This window comes from Lynx rufus, unplaced genomic scaffold, assembly GCF_022079265.1.
Source record: "Lynx rufus isolate CCGP_SWC_20201006 ecotype Redwood Valley unplaced genomic scaffold, mLynRuf1.p SCAF_4, whole genome shotgun sequence".
Lineage (NCBI taxonomy): Eukaryota > Metazoa > Chordata > Mammalia > Carnivora > Felidae > Lynx > Lynx rufus.
In genome coordinates, this window is record NW_025814856.1 from 54804456 (window position 1) to 54818485 (window position 14030).

The window sequence follows — 14030 nt, forward strand, 5'->3', positions numbered from 1 at the left end:
TGCTTAGGTAGAAAGAATAGAGTTGTTTGTCTTCTCATTGAGTTGTAAGGGTCCTTTAGCTATTCCAGAAATTTGTATTTTTCTCCCAGTTTGTGGTGCACCATTTCTTTTCATAAAGTACTTTTTGTTTTTGTTTTGAAGAGCGACGATTTTTAACTTAGGTGAAGTCCAGCCCATTGTTTTTCTTCTCATTACTTTTTCTTATTGTTGTAGGAAGTCTTTGTCTGCCTTAAAATCACAAATATTTTCTCCTAGAAGTTTTATAATTTTAGCTCTTAAGATCTATGATTGACTTTTTTAACTTGTGTTTTTTTTTTCATTTAAATTCAAGTTAGTTATCATACAGTGTAGTCTTGGTTTCAGGAGTAGAACCCAGTGATTCATCTCTTACATATGACACCCAGTGCCATCCCTAAAAGTGCCATCCTGGTGCCCATAATCCATTTAACCCATCCCCCCACCCCAACCCATCCAGCAACCCTCAATTTGTTCTTTGTATTTATGAGTCTCTGATGGTTTGCCTCTCTCTCTGTTTTTATCTTATTTTTCCTTCCTTTCCCCTATCCTTATCCATTGTGTTTCTAAATTCTGCATATGAATGAAATCATATAATATTTGTCTTTCTCTGACTGGGTTATTTCATTTAGCATAATACACTTTAGCTCCATCCACGTAGTTGCAAATGGCAATATTTCATTCTTTTTGATTGCTGAATAGTATTCCATTCTGTGTGTGTGTGTGTGTGTGTGTGTGTGTATGTGTAAGAAGATGTATATATATATATATATATATGTATATGTATATGTGTATATATATATATATATATGTATGTATACACACACACACACAGACACACACATCTTCTTTATCCATTCATCAGTTGATGGATACTTGGGCTCTTTCCATAATTTGGCTATTGTTGATAGTGCTGTTATAAACACTGGGGTGTGTGTGCCCCTTTAAATCAGCATTTTTGCATCCTTTGGATAAATATGTAGCAGTGCAGTTGCTGGGTTGTAGGGTAGTTCTATTTTTCATTTTTTGAGGAATCTTCATACTGTTTTCCAGAGTGGCTGCACCAGTCTTCATTCCCACCAATAGTGTAAAAGTGTTCCTCTTTCTCTGCATCCTTGGTAACATCTGCTGTTTGCTGACCTATTCATTTTAGCCATTCTGACAGATGTGAGGTGGTATCTCATTTCCCTGATAATGAGCGATGTGGAGCATCTTTTCATGTGTCTGTTAGTCATCTATATGTCTTCTTTGGAAAAGTGTCTATTCATGTCTTTTGCCCATTTCTTCACTGGATTATTTGGTTTTTGGGTGTTGAGTTGGATAAGTTATTTATAGATTTTGGATACTAACCCTTTATCTGATATGTCATCTGCAAATATCTTCTCCCATTTTATCAGTTGCCTTTTAATTTTGTTGATCATTTCTTTTGCTGTGCAGAAGTTTTATCTTGATGAGGTCCCAACAGTTCACTTTTGCTTTCATTTCCCTTACCTCTGGAGACATATCAAGAAAGAAGTTGCTGCACCAAGGTCAAAGAGGTTGCTGCCTGTTTTCTCCTCTAGGATTTTTATGGTTTCCTGTCTCACATTTAGGTCCTTCATCCATTTTGAGTTTATTTTGTGTATGGTGTAAGAAAGTGGTCCAGGTTCATTCTTCTGCATGTCGCTGTCCAGCTTTCCCAGCACCACTTGCTGAAGAGACTGTCTTGATTCCATTGGATATTTCCTGCTTTGTCAAAGATTAGTTGCCCATATATTTGTGGGTCCATTTCTGGGTTCTCTATTCTATTCCATTGATCTATGTGTCTGTTTTTGTGCCCATACCATACTGTCTTGATGGATACAGCTTGAAGTCTAGAATTGTGATGCCTCCAGCTTTGGTTTTCTTTTTCAACAATACTTTGGCTATTCAGGGTCTTTTCTGATTCCATACAAATTTTAGGATTGTTTGTTCTAGCTCTCTGAGGAATGCTGGTGTTATTTTGATAAGGATTGCATTAAATGTATAGACTGATCTAGGTAGTATCAACATTTTAACAATATTTGTTCTTCCAATCCATGAGCATGGAATGTTTTTCCATTTCTCTGTATCTTCTTCAATTTCTTTCATAAGCTGTCTATAGTTTTCAGCATACAGATCATTTACCTCTTTGGTTAGGTTTATTCCTAAGTATCTTATGGTTTTGGATGCAATTGTAAATGGGATCAATTCCTTGATATCTCTTTCTGCTGCTTCATTATTGGTGTATAGAAATGCAACCAATTTCTGTACATTGGTTTTATATCCTGCAACTTTGTTGAATTCATGTATCAGGTTTAGCAGTTTTTTGGTTGACTATTTTGGGTTTTTGATGTACAGTATCCTGTCATCTGAGAAGAGTGAAAGTTTGATTCTTCCTTACTAATTTGTTTGCCTTTTATTTCTTTTTGTTGTCTGTTTGCTGAGGTAAGACTTCCAGAACTATGTTGAACAACAGTGGTGAGAGTGGACATCCCTGTTATGTTCCTGAGCTTAGGAAAGCTCTTTGTTTTTCCCCATTGAGGATGACATTATTTGTGGTACGTTTATATACGGCTTTTAAGATATTGAGGTAAGTTTCTTCTATCCTTACTTTCTTGAGGTTTTTTTTTTTTTAATCAAGAAAAGATGCTGTATTTTGTCAAATGCGTTTTCTGCATCTATTGAAAGGATCATATGGTTATTATCCTTTCTTTTGTTACTGTGGTGTATAACATTGATTTGCAGGCTGATTCCTACAGCCCAGGAATAAACCCCACTTGATCATGGTGAATAATTCTTTTGATGTACTGTTGAATTCTATTTGCTAGTATCTTGTTGAGAATATGTGCATCCAGGTTCATCAGGGATATTGGCCTGTAATTCTCCTTTTTAGTAGGGTTTTTGTCTGGTTTCAGAATCAAGGGAATGCTGGCTTCATACAATGAGTTTGGAAGCTTTCCTTCCATTTCTATTTTTTGGAATAGTTTGAGAATAGGTATTAACTCTTCTTTAAATGTTTGGTAGAATTCCCCTGGGAAGCCATCTGGCCCAGGACACTTATTTTTTGGGAGATTTTTTTTAAGTTTATTTATTTGGGGATGAGGAGAGAGAAAGAGAGAGGGAGAGGGAGAGAGAGAAAATGAACAAGTGGGGGAAGGGCAGAAAGAGAGGGAGAGAAATAATCCCCAGCAGGCTTGTCAGCATGGAGTCCAATGTGGGGGCTCAATCCCATGAACCATGACACAATGACCTGAGCCGAAAATAAGAGTTAGTCAGTTAACTAAGCCACCCAGGTTCCCCTTTTGGGAGATTTTTGACAACCAATTCAATTTCTTTGCCGGTTATGGGCCTATTCAAATTTTCCATTTTTTCTTGAGTTTTGTCCAGTTTGTTGGCATATACTTTTTCATAGTATTCTCTTATAATTGTTTCTACTTCTGTCGTGTTGGCTGTGATCTCTCCTCTTTCATTCATGATTTTATCTATTTGGGTCCACTCTCTTTTGAGAAGTCTGGCTAGGGGTTTATCAGTTTTGTTTATTCTTTCCAAAAAACAGCTCCTGGTTTCATTGATCTGTCTTACTGTGTGTTTTTTTATTTTGATAGCATTGATTTCTGCTCTAATCTTTATTATTTCCCTTCTTCTTCTGGCTTTGGGCTTTATTTGCTGCTCCTTTCCTACCTCCTTTAGGTGTAAGGTTAGGTTGTATATTTGGGACCTTTCTTGCTTCTTGAGATAGGCCTGAATTGCAATGTATCTTCCTCTTAGGACTGCCTTTGTTGCATCCCAAAGGGTTTGGACGGTTGTGTTTTCATTTTTATTTGCTTCCGTGCATTTTTAATTTCTTCTTTAATTTCCTGGTTAACCCATTCATTCTTTAGTAGGATGTTCTTTAACCTCCATGTATTTGAGGGCTTTCCAAATTTTTTCTTGTGGTTGATTTCAAGTTTCATAGTGTTGTGATCTGAAAATATGCAAGGTATGATCTTGATCTTTTTGTATTTGTTGAGGGCTGATTTGTGACCCACCATGCGATCTATTCTGGAGAATGTTCCATATCCACTTGAGAAGAATGTGTATTCTGCTGCTTTAGGATGAAGTGTTCTGAATATATCTGTCAAGTCCATCTGGTCTGGTGTGTCATTCAGAGCTGTTGTTTCCTTGTCGGTTTTCTGCTTAGATGATCTGTCCATTGCGGTAAGTGGAGTATTAAGGTCTCCTACAATAATGGTAATATTATCAATGAGTTTATGTTTGTGTCTAATTAATTTACACATTTGGGTGTTTCAAGTTGGGGGCATAAATATATACAAATGTTAGCTCTTCTTGATGGATAGACTCCTCAATAATGACATAATGCCTTTCTTCATCTCCTGTTACCATCTTTGCTTTAAAATCTAGTTTATCTGATTTAAGTATGGCTAGTCATGCACCTTCAAAACCTCAGAATTTCAGCCCAAAGGCTGTTTGCAAAAAAGAACTGGCAGAACTGGCACACTCTGTACTTCTTGTTCCCCAGTCCATGGTCTAGAGAGGTTTTCCTGTTGTGCTAACTCGATGCTGCACTTTCACAACCCCTCTCCCTTACTCCTCCTTTTGTCTGTCACAGAAAGAGTTCCCTCCCCTCCGTGGCTTTGCCATTTTATCTCCCTCAATTCACATCCACGCACCTTACTCCTGCCAAGTTGTCCCCATCCAACTGTGGATATCCTTCTGCTGCTCCGCAGATCAATTCCCTGGGTGTTCCAAGTAACCTGACTTCTATACACCTGTGTTCGAGGGATGAGGAAAGCCCAGGGTCCCCCCTACTTCTCTACCATCTTAACTCCTCCCTCTCTGATCCATTTTTAATTACTTATTGTGAATGATGAGAGGTAAAGATCAATTCTAACTTTCTTCCCATATGGACATTCAGTTGTTCCAGCACCACTTGTTGAAAAGACTACTCTTCCCCACCCACTGAATTATCTTGTCCTTTGTTGAGTATCTGTTGGACCATATGCACATGGTTCTGAATATTAATCTATTCTATTCAATTTATCTATATGTCTATTCTTCTGCCAATACCACACTGTTTTAATTCCTGTAAATTTACAGTGGATCTTGAAATCTATAGTGTAAGTTCTCTAACACTGTTCTCCTTTTTCAAAAAAATTTTGGCTACTTTAGGTCTTTTGCATTTCTATATAAATTGAGACTTCTAATACATGAAATGGTATATCTAAATCTTTTTTCCAGAAATGGTTTATGGATTTTAAAAAACTGAGATAAAATTAACAAATTTAAACATTTTAAGGTATACAATTCAGTATGTTTCAGTGTACTCATAATAATATGCAACAACATCACTATCTAATTCCAGAACACTTTCATCACCCAAAAAAAAAAGAAGTCTCATACCCTTTAAGCCATCATTCTCCACTCTGTTCCCTGGAAGCCACTAATCTACATTCTGTCTCCAGAGATTTGTGTGTTGTGGACATTTAATATATTTTCAATCATACAATATATGGCTTTATGTGTCTGGTTTCTTTCACTAAACATAATGTTTTCAAGGTTCATCCACATTGTAGTATGTATTAGTGTTTTATCCCTTTTTTTTTTTTTTTTATTTATTTTTTTTAATTTTTTTTCAACGTTTTTTATTTATTTTTGGGACAGAGAGAGACAGAGCATGAACGGGGGAGGGGCAGAGAGAGAGGGAGACACAGAATCGGAAACAGGCTCCAGGCTCTGAGCCATCAGCCCAGAGCCTGACGCGGGGCTCGAACTCACGGACCGCGAGATCGTGACCTGGCTGAAGTCGGACGCTTAACCGACTGCGCCACCCAGGCGCCCCGTGTTTTATCCCTTTTTATGGCCAAGTCATATTCTGCTGTATGGCTAAACCACATTTTGTTTATCCATTCATATGTTGACAGGCATTTGGATAATACTATGAACATTTGTTTACAAGTTTTTGTATGTGAGAGTCTCTATTTTTTGATTGGTGAGTTTAACCCATTCACATTTACTTTTTTTCCCCTACTTTCATTATTGAAGGATATTTTTACTGGATATAAAATTTGTAAGTTGACTTTTTAAAAAAAAAAATTAGTACTTGCATTATTTTAAATAAGAAATCAGCATTCATTTTTTCTTCAGTATATAATGAGTCTTTGTGATTCTTCTTAAGATTTTCTCTTTAACATCAACTTTCACCAATTTGATCATGAGGTACCTGGATGATGTTTCCTTTGTGTTTATCCTGCTTGAGATTCATTGTGATTCTTTTTTTTAAATGTTTATTAGGTTTTAAGAGGGAGGGAGGGAGGGAGAGAGAGAGAGCGAGCACAGGCAGAGGAAGGGCAGAGAGAGGGAGACACAGAATCCGAAGCAGGCTCCAGGCTCTGAGCTGCCAGCACAGAGCCCTATGTGGGGCTTGAACTCATGAACCGTGAGATCATGACCTGAGCCGAAGTCAGATGCTTAACTGACTGAACCACCCAGGTGCCCCTCCTTGTGATCCTTTTTATCACGTATGGCAAATTTTTGGTCAGGGTTGCTTCAAATATTTTTTCTTTCCCCCTTTACCTTTTGGAATTCCAATTATACATATACTAGATCACTTAATGTTGTCTCACTGGTTACTAGGGTTCTGTTTATTTTTTCTCCCTCTGAACTTTGACTATTTTGCATTGCCTTGTCTTTAAGCTTACTGATCTTTTCTATAGAATCTAATCCACCGTTACTGTTACCCAGTATATTTTTCATCCAGTTCTCTTTATAGGTTTAATGTCTCTTATTGTGTTCATTTAAATCATCTGAAGTATTTATAATAGCTGTTATAAAGGTCTTGCCTGCAACCTTTATCACTTCTATCTTTTCTATGTCTGTTTCTATTGACTGATTTTTTTTTGTCATGGCTTACATTTTCTTGCTTCTTCACATATCCAGAGATTTTTTTTTAATTGCAAGCCAGACATTATGAATGTTATATTATGCTATGTTGTGTTACGTTGAATGTTGTGTCTGTACTATATTGTTTTCCTTTTAAGAGGATTGACTTTTTTCCAGGCAGTTCAATTTACTTGAAGATCAGATTGATTTTTTCAAGGCTTCTTATAATTCTTAAATTGAGGTGTAATTGACATATAGTAAAATCTAGTCTTTTAGGGGTACAGTTCTGTGAGTTTTGCCAAATGTTTACAGTTAAGTATCCACTGCCATAATCAAGACATAAAATAATCCCATTTACACCCCTACCTCTGTCAAATTCCCTCACACCCTTTGTAGTCATTCCCATCTCAGGCAACCCCTCATCTATTTTATTCTGTCCCTATAGCTTTGCCAAGAATTACTTTTAAATTTTATTAGGGAGGGTCTAGGTTAGCCTTTAGTTTATCCCTACTCATATGGCCTGGATTTTCTGGGATCTTCACTGAAATGCCCAGTCTCTACTTCTATTTTTTTTCTTTTTAAAATTTTAATTCCAATTAGTTAACACACTGTTAGTTTCAGGTACTAACACACATTAGTTTCAGGTACACAATAGTGATTCAATAATTCCATACATTACCCAGTGCTCATCATGACAAATGCACTCTTTAATCCCCATCACCTATTTAACACATCCTCTCACCCACCTTCCCTCTGGTAACCATCAGTTTGTTCTCTATAATTAAAAGTCTGTTTCTTGATTTGTCTCTCTCTCTCTTTTCCTCCCTTTGCTCATTTGTTTTCTTAAATTCCACATATGAGCGAAATCATATGGTATCTTTATTTCTCTGATTTATTTTGCTTAGCATTATACTCTCTAGCTCCATCCATGTCATTGGAAATGGCAAGATTTCATTATTTTTTATTGCTGAATACTATTCTGTTGTATATCTATACCATATCTTCTTTTTCCATTCATCAATCAATGGACACTTGGGCTGCTTCCATTTCTTGGCTATTGTAAATAATGCTTCTATAAACATAGGGGTGAATGTTCCCCCTTTGAATTATGCTCTTGTATTCTTTTGGTAAATACAAAGTAATAAGATTGCTGAATCATAAGGGAGTTCTGTTTTTAACTTCTTGAAGAACCTCCATACTGTTTTCCACAGTGGCTGTGCCATTTTGTATTCCCACTAGCAATGCAAGAGGGTTCCTTTTTCTCCACATCCTCACCAACATCTGTTTCTTGTGTTGTTGATTTGGCCATTCTGACAGGTGTGAGGTGCCATCTCATTGTGGTTTTGATTTGCATTTCCCTGATGGTAAATGATGATAAACATCTTTTCACGTGTCTGTTGCCTGACTGCATGTCTTTGGAGAAATGCCTGTTCATGTCTTCTGCTGATTATTATTGTTTTTGGGTGTTGTGTTTTATAAGTTCTTTATATATTTTGGATACTAATACTTTATTGGATATGTCTTTCAAATGCCTTTTCCCATTCTGTAGGTTACCTTTTAGTTTTGTCGATTGTTTTCCTTTGCTGTGCAGAAGCTTTTTATTTAGATGTAGCCCTAATAGTTTATTTTTGCTTCTGTTTTCCTTGCCTCGAGAGACATATCTAGAAAGAAGCTGCTACAGTTAATGTCAAAGAAAGAAGCTGCTACAGCTAATGTCAAAGAAGTTACTGGCCCATGAGTCTGTTTCTGATTGGTTGGAACTTGAATGTCTCCCCAGTTCACAGCTCCCATGTAGCTCTTTACTGGGCTTCACGAAGCCACACTCAAACCACGTGCAGTTTAGTATTCAGCTGAAAGTCTCAAGGAGATCACTGTGCAGATATCTAGAGTTCTCTCTGCATAACTCCCTCTTCTCTGAGGCCCTGTTCCACAAATTTCAGTCACTGCTATCTCCCCTAATTCTAATCTTTCTCCTCAGTTCAGCAACACTATCATACTCTGCTTGAATTCTCCTTCCATGTACCATGATTCAGAAAGCATGATCTCTGGCCAAAGCTGCGTGGGGGTGGGGTGGGGGGGGGGTTGTAGAACTCATTTTCTTTCTCTTACCTTGGTTGTTTTTCAATAGATCCACTCCAGTACCATTTACTCTAACATGTTTGGAAGCAAATTTCAGGCCACCTCTTTTTTGTTTAGTTATATCTTCTTCTTTGCTTATGTTTTCAGTTTCTTCTTTTGCTTATTTAAACATTAAAAACACATTCATTTTATATTGTCTGCCAAGTTCAATATCCAAAATCTTGGATGTCTAATTTAATGTTTGATGTTTATTTTTATTCACTTTGGCTTATACTTTTAAATTTTGGATTGTGAGCTCATATTCAACTGGATTATCTCTGTGGGAATCCTATGAAGTCTAGGTTGAGACTGAACATTTTCAGACAGGGTTTGTTTGCTTCCACGAAACATCTTGAGGGTTTCTAGATCTCATAGACAGCACACATAAACATGTAAACCCAAAATCTCCATGAAGGCAGATATGGGTTATACATTCATAGAAGGATCCTTAACCAAAACATTTTTTTCTCTGAGGCTGAGACATTAAAATTCCCTTGTAATTTTGTGTATATCAAGGGTCCCAGATTTGTCTTTGGGAGTCTTATTTAAAGCTTGATGTCTTCGGACTTCAAGCTGTATTACAAAGCTGTAATCATCAAGACAGTATGGTACTGGCACAAAAACAGACACTCAGATCAGTGGAACACAATAGAGATCCCAGAAATGGGCCCACAAACGTATGGCCAACTAATCTTCGACAAAACAGGAAAAATATCCAATGAAATGAAGACAGTCTCTTTAGCAAGTATGGAAAAACTGGGAAAGTTTAGCAAGTTTAGCAAGCTGGGAAAACTGGACAGCGACATGCAGAAGAATGAACCTGGGCCACTTTCTCACACCATACACAAAAATAAACTCAAAATGGATGAAAGACCTCAATGTAAGACAGGAAGCCATCAAAATCCTCGAGGAGAAAGCAGGCAAAAACCTCTTTGACCTTGGCCGCAGCAACTTCTTACTCAACACGTCTCTGGAGGCAAGGGAAACAAAAGTAAAAATGAACTATTGGGACCTCATCAAAATAAAAAACTTCTGCATAGTGAAGGAAACAATCAGCTAAACTAAAAGGCAACCGACGGAATAGGAGAAGATATTTGCTAACAACATATCAGATAAAGGGTTAGTATCCAAAATCTGTAAAGAACTTATCCAACTCAACACTCAAAAAACAAATAATCCAGTGAAGAAATGGGCAAAAGACAGGAATAGACTCTTCTTCAAAGAAAACATCCAGATGGCCAACCAACACATGAAAAAATGCTCAACCTCACTCATCATCAGGGAAATACAAATCAAAACCACAATGAGATACCACCTCACCCCTGTCAGAATGGCTAACATTAACAACTCAGGCAACAACAGATGTTGGCGAGGATGTGGAGAAAGAGGATCTCATTTGCACTGCTGGTGGGAATGCAAACTGGTGCAGCCACTCTGGAAAACAGTATGGAGGGTCCTCAAAAAAAAAAAAAAAAAAAAAAGAACTACCCTACGACCCAGCAATTGCACTAATAGGTATTTATCCAAAGGATAAAGGGATGCTGTTTGGAAGGGGCACATACATCCCAATGTTTATAGCAGCACTAACAACAATAGCCAAAGTATGGCAAGAGCCCAAATGTCCATTGACGGATGAATGGATAAAGAAGATGTGGTATATATATATATATATATATATATATATATATATATATATGATGGAGTATTACTTGGCAATCAAAAAGAATGAAATCTTGCCATTTGCAACTCTGTGGATGGAACTGGAGGGTATTATGCTAAGTGAAATTAGTCAGTCAGAGAAAGACAAAAATCATATGACTTCTCTCATATGAGGACTTTATGAGACAAAACAGGTGAACACAGGGGAAGGGAAGCAAAAAGAGTACAAAAACAGGGAGGAAGACAAAACATAAGAGACTCTTAAATATAGAGAACAAACACAGGGTTGCTGGAGGGGTTGTGAGAGGGGGGATGGGCCAAATGGGTAAGGGGCACTAAGGAATCTACTCCTGAAATCACTGTCACACTATATGCTAACTAACTTGGATGTAAAATAAAAAAATAAAGTAAAAACAAACAAACAAAAACTTGGTATCTTGTTCAGGCCCAAGGCTTTGTCTCGTGTGTCCCTACAACCATTAAAGCTCTGGTTCTGGGTCATTGGGATTAACAAAACAGCCTCAGGACAGCTGTGGTTTTAGTGCTTGCTTACCACTTGGTTTCCTGAGTCCTTTTCAGCACCTATGGATTGTCCTTACTATCTCGTGAGCTCCAATATGCAATTAAAAGGGTTTATGTTATTCAACATATTTTGCAGTGTGACTTTTTACAGGCCATTTAATCCATACTGTTGTTGGAAATGGAAGTCTGATCTTTGTCTTCCTGCCCTCCTGGTTCCTTCTTCCTGGAAGAAGGAGGTGCCCTGGGTCCACCTCCATGGAAAGTGGTGGGATAGAGGAGAAAGAATGGATTCAGTGCCAAGGACTCTGCCTACCTACCCTAGGCTCTGGCTCTTATTCCACTTCTACTTCCCCCAAGAAGTCTTTCTAAAAGCTGAGGCCCTGGTAGAGGACAGAAGTCCACAGAAGGCAAATATGGGGAGTTAGTTGGTAGTGGCTGCCTGGGCTTTTGTGCTAAAGATGGATTCTGAAGCATCACTTGAGTTCAAAGTGTTGTGATTAATTAATGATGCCTGCAAAGACCTGGGGTAAACAGCAGTAACATGTATGTCATATGTTTGTCATCTCTGGAGTATCCACCTGAGTCATTTAGAGCTTTTTTTGCTTTAAAAAGCCTTGGACCTCACTAATCCAAGGAAAAAGATCACAGGAGGGAACTTGAACGAAAAGTCTAGCTATTCTAGTCAGACAAGAGTTTGACTCTCTCAGATAATGTCACACCTTCCCATCACACCTGGTTTTTTTTTTTTAATTTTTTTTTTTCAACGTTTATTTATTTTTGGGACAGAGAGAGACAGAGCATGAACGGGGGAGGGGTAGAGAGAGAGGGAGACACAGAATCGGAAACAGGCTCCAGGCTCTGAGCCATCAGCCCAGAGCCTGACGCGGGGCTCGAACTCACGGACCGCGAGATCGTGACCTGGCTGAAGTCGGACGCTTAACCGACTGCGCCACCCAGGCGCCCCAACACACCTGGTTTTTTGGAGGCATTGTTGGTGGAACCTGATCCCCCTCTCCTGGTATTTCTATGGTGAAGGGACATTCTATGTCCTCAAGGGACAGTTTGATTTTGTAGCACTGGACATTCCACTGGGCCCTATTCCACCAGTGGGAAATGTTGCTGCTCAAGTCTGCTCATTTTGAGCCCCTTTTCAGTGTGGCGAGCATCCTGAGTTGGGCTGGGGTCTGTCCTTTAGGGACAGTTCTGTGCTCACCTGTGCATGCAGCAGGTGAAGTGTCCAACTTAGCATGCAGGCCCAAAGGTCCAATTCCGGGAGGAAGGTAGGAGGGTCGGTGTCTGCATTCTCACCTTTACCAGAATCCTGCCTGAGGGGATAAAGGTGCCTGCAAGCCAGGACAGAGGTGGAACTTGCCTCCCCTTGCCTTCCAATCCTTGTGTGCCCTTGTGCTTGAGTGGGGGGGACAGAGGGGAGAAGAGTTATGTGCCCAAGACACCTAGCAAATATCAGGCCCTTAGGTATCAAAAGATGCAGACTTAAGAACACAGCATGCCATTTCAAATCCATTTCTAGGGGAATAAATGTATCATTCAAAATAAGCCTTTGCAGGATACAAAGGATAAACATTAACCTTCAAAAACTTCAGCTTAAAAAAGCATCTATTAAAAAGGGGCACAAGTAGCTAAGTGTAGAGCACATCACCAAACACTGCCCACAGATCAGGGTCTGAAGTCTTTTCTGAGTTTGGAGAAGCAGGCAGACCCTCTGGGGTCTATGCCCTGCTCCAGGAAGTGGCTCTCAGGAGCCTCAGACAAACAGGCCTAGAGCTGGGAACCATGACCCAGGAGTAGTCAGCACATGAGATGGGGAGACAGGGCTGCTATCTCTGGGCCGGTGATGCTGGCAAGGATTCTTCAGGCCTATCAGCCAGGGAAGAGGTGTCTAATCCATCAAAGAGCACTGAGGCTAGGCTAAATGGAGACATTAACACACGAGGGGCAGGGCACAGGGTCTCTGGCTGTCTGGGACAAATAGATATCACTATCTTTTCCATCCCATTCCATGCCCCTTTCCCTCTCATTCCACCTGCCCCCTTATTCTCCCTCTTCCCTAGTTTCCTCCTCCCTCGTTCCTCTTCCTGCCCCTTCTCAGCGGCTCTCCATCTCTCCCCCTGCCTTTCCTCCCATCTGTTGCTCCTCTTCTCTGTCTTTCTCCTCCCTCTTTCTCTCTCACCCTCTTTTCCATCTGGGCCAGAAACAGAGTCCTTTTCCACCTAGTGAAGGGTAGGTAGGAGGGCACAATTCAGTCCCATCCAAGACCTCCCCAGGGTTAATATATCCTTTGGCTTGGCCCCCTTAGAGTGAGATACCTGTTTCCTTGGGAATGGGAGATTCTCTGGCTGGTTTAACTGGTTACAGAGGAAGCTCTGGGTCAGAGGAACCACATTTCCAAGGACTCAGCTTGGAACAGGTCTGTGGGGGGCCTCGTAGGAGCCAGCCTTTCCCACGGCCTCACCCAGATGCTGGAGGCACGCTTATTTATTATGCAGGGGCTTAGAGAAAGGGGGTGGGAGGCTTGGGAGGCAGGACTGGGGTGGATGTGAGAGGAGCTGTGTCCAGGCTTGGAGCTCTGGGTAGCTGTGGGGGCAGCATCATTTCTTGGAGGGCTGTTTTTTCCAGATGGCCGACTTCTTACTGCCTCTCTTGGCTTTGCTGAGAGTATGCAGAAACACTTCAGGCTGTTTCATTCTAAAAACCAAAATAGAGAGAAGCAAATGCTGGGAAATGGGTGGAGAGAGGTTGTGTGAACGGGGCCCAGAGCCCTGGCCCTCTGCTTTGCACTGTTGAGGCTCTCTGGGTGTTGCTGCAACCTGGGGGGT

General features: G+C 39.8%; 1 protein-coding gene across 1 annotated transcript in view; it reads right to left on the reverse strand.

The window, feature by feature from the left end:
* Positions 1-13738: 13738 nt before the first annotated feature.
* CUNH3orf20 (chromosome unknown C3orf20 homolog) overlaps positions 13739-14030 on the reverse strand; it is an 89258-nt gene continuing 88966 nt past the window's right edge. Inside the window, exon 15 of the mRNA XM_047096211.1 lies at positions 13739-13899. Coding sequence (XP_046952167.1) covers positions 13803-13899 — 97 coding nt within the window. The 3' untranslated portion in view covers positions 13739-13802. The remainder of the gene's footprint in view (positions 13900-14030) is intronic.